Below are 3,029 nucleotides of genomic sequence, written 5' to 3'. Positions count from 1 at the left end.
TACAGGGTGCATTCAGAAGAAGGGTAGCCTGAGGGCTGCCTGTTGTGCTAGGATGACAAAGATGAGGAATGGTCCACAAGGGGAAGCCAGACTCTGAAGCTAATGGAACATGTTGGAAGGGTGAAATGAAACATAAAAACCAGTATGGACTTTAAAATCCCTGCCTATACTCTAAGAGCAATTAACTCTTTTATGATGACTCCCAGGGCCAGAACCCCAAGAGGGAAAACAATGTGTGGAAGAAGACAATTAATGCTTGCAAGGAGGCTATTTAAAATTCTGGACTTACTATGCCACATTGGCCTTCTTTCTGATCTTTAGAGTGCTAGGTTCTAAGGAAGAGAAAAAAAATTGCGCACTCCTTCAATACATGCATATTAAATAAATAGTGAGCCTACTGATTCAGTGAGTGAATAAGTGGGTGGAGAACACTGGGCTGATGTCAGAAGCTGAGAGTCTTCAACCCAAGTCTCCCTGTCACAAGGGCATAGGTAAGCTGAACATCTCGGCATGAGAGTTCTCATGGGAGATCACTCATTAAAGGTCTCATGCATAAATATGTCTCTCTGCTTGTCACTGCAGAGAAAAAGTACTTGGCTGTGTCATCCAGAGTGGAACAATACAGCAATGTCTTAACTAAGGACTGTTTGGAGGAAGAATTCACTTGGAGACAGTAGAAAATGGAAAATTATGGGTACACAGTGATTAGTTAAATAGATTTTGGATGCTTAAACGCTAAATCTTACTCTTCATTTTAAATCCTTAATGAATTGAAGGGGAGGAAACTAATAATTACTTTGAGAACCTCAGCTCTCAATTTTACAGCTACGTCCTTTGACCAGAATCCCTGAGAAAATATCCCAGGCAACATATCCTCTCTGGAAATTAGTTTCCTCCTCTAGTCTATTCATTTTCACTTGTGGCTTCTAAGGACACCTGTGCACCTGCCAGTGGATGAATAATGGTTCTGAAATTACATCAGGAGGACACTATTCTCTTCTAGGTAGCAGATAATACATCTTTAAAAATCAGAGTCGCTCGGCTAACATTTCCTACACTTAGTTAACTTTAAGCACAATTTTATTTACTTAGCAATTTCACCTAACTCATCTGAAATTGGAGCATTTCCTTTGAAAAACACTTTCTTGCTGCCTGGAAGAAGTATCCCAGTGCCAGAATGATTGCTTTGAGAAGCCCTAGCGTGAATTCTTCCTCCGTCATTCTCACTGCATTTTCTGGCCTGGAGCAGCAATATCCCTGGATCTCCATTCCTTTCTCCACCATCTATGCCATGGTCTTCCTGGGAAACTGCCTGGTGCTGCATGTGATCTGGACTGAGCCGAGCCTGCACCAGCCTATGTTCTACTTCCTGGGCATGCTGGCCCTCACTGACCTGTGCATGGGGCTGTCCACAGTGCACACGATGCTGGGCATCCTGTGGGGGTTCATTCGAGAAATCAGCCTGGATTCCTGCATTGCCCAGTCCTACTTCATCCATGGTCTGTCCTTCATGGAGTCCTCTGTCCTCCTTACTATGGCCTTTGATAGGTATATCACTATTTGCCATCCACTGCATTATTCCTCCATTCTGAATAATTCCAGGATTTTCAAAATTGGGCTCACCATAGTAGTTAGGAGTTTCTTCTTTATTACACCCCCCATCATCAATCTGAAATTTTTCCATTACTGCCATTCCCACATCCTCTCTCACTCATTCTGCCTGCACCAGGACCTTCTCTGCCTAGCTTGCTCAGACATCAGATTTAATAGCTACTACGTCCTGATGCTGGTCATTTTCATGCTGTTGTTGGATGCTGTTCTGATCCTTTACTCCTATGTCCTGATTCTTAGGGCAGTCCTGGCAATTGCCTCTCAGGAGGAGTGGCATAAGTCATTTCAGACCTACATCTCCCACATTTGTGCTGTTCTGGTGTTCTACATCCCTATCATTAGCCTAACAATGGTGCACCGTTTCGGCAAACGTCTCTCCCTTGTGATCCATGTACTTAAGGGCAACATCCGCATCCTTTTCCCACCTTTGACGAACCCCATCATGTACAGTGTCAAGACCCAGCAGATTCAGAGCAGAATGCTCAGACTCTTTTCTCTGAAAATATGTTGAGATGCTCAGGTCTTTTAAAGAACAAAACAGCAACAATAATTAACACACACTATGTAATACCAAAACATGAATTTTATTAGGATTAGAGTTTTAGCCCAGAGTCTATGATTCTTGATTTTAAAAAATATATAAACATAAATCCAGAAAATCACCTACACACAAGTTCCATTTTAACCTATGTTTTGCAAGTGAATCATTCTTAGGGGTGAAGGTGGGAGACTCCATCTGAAACATTTCATAAATTTTCTACCAACTGTGGATTTGTGTCAAATAGGACATACTATGTCCCTGCCATAAGTATATTCAAGAAAGGAAAAAACTAAGTAATGTGCCCAATATGGAAATCAAGCACTTTCTTTGCATTGAACCAAAGCTGGATTCAAATCCTAGGTTTCAGTTATAGAGGTGGATACCTTGGAGCTTTAATTTTGAGATTCAGTTAATTAATCTTCAAAATGGGGAAAGTGCCCAACTTACAGGCATGTTGTGATAACTGTATGGACCAGAATTGCCCAGTTGAATTTTTCTAAAATAATGGAGATATTCTCTAATATAGAATAATAAAGACCAACATATAAGAATAGCTTTATATGGCTATTGAGCATTTGAAATGGAGATAGTATACTGGGCAAGTGCATTTGCAATTCTTGTTAATTATAGTTAATATATATTTAAATGTTAAAAGGACATTGTCTTGGACAATGCCATGGCTACTATATTGGACATTGCATGTTTAGAGTATAAAGAGGACATATAGGGGGCGGAGCAAGATGGCGGAGGAGTAGGAGACCTGGATTTTGTCTCCTCTCAGGAATTCAGCTGGATAGGGATCAAACCATTCTGAACACCTACAAACTCAACAGGAGATCGAAGAAAAGAAGAGCAACAACTCTCTGAACAGAAAAGC

At 41.1% G+C, this 3,029-nt stretch overlaps 1 protein-coding gene across 1 annotated transcript; it reads left to right on the top strand.

Moving 5' to 3' along the window:
* The first annotated feature begins 297 nt into the window (after nucleotides 1-297).
* LOC102750429 (olfactory receptor 51V1) lies at nucleotides 298-2,140 on the top strand. Its single transcript, XM_006732261.2, is given in 1 exon segment — nucleotides 298-2,140. A coding segment is annotated over 1 exon segment (963 nt). The 5' UTR covers nucleotides 298-1,177.
* The last annotated feature ends 889 nt before the right edge of the window (nucleotides 2,141-3,029 follow it).

This window comes from Leptonychotes weddellii, unplaced genomic scaffold, assembly GCF_054177405.1.
Source record: "Leptonychotes weddellii isolate Sample4059 unplaced genomic scaffold, ASM5417740v2 HiC_scaffold_8459, whole genome shotgun sequence".
NCBI classification, from domain to species: domain Eukaryota; kingdom Metazoa; phylum Chordata; class Mammalia; order Carnivora; family Phocidae; genus Leptonychotes; species Leptonychotes weddellii.
This window is presented reverse-complemented; position numbering and strand designations above follow the sequence as displayed.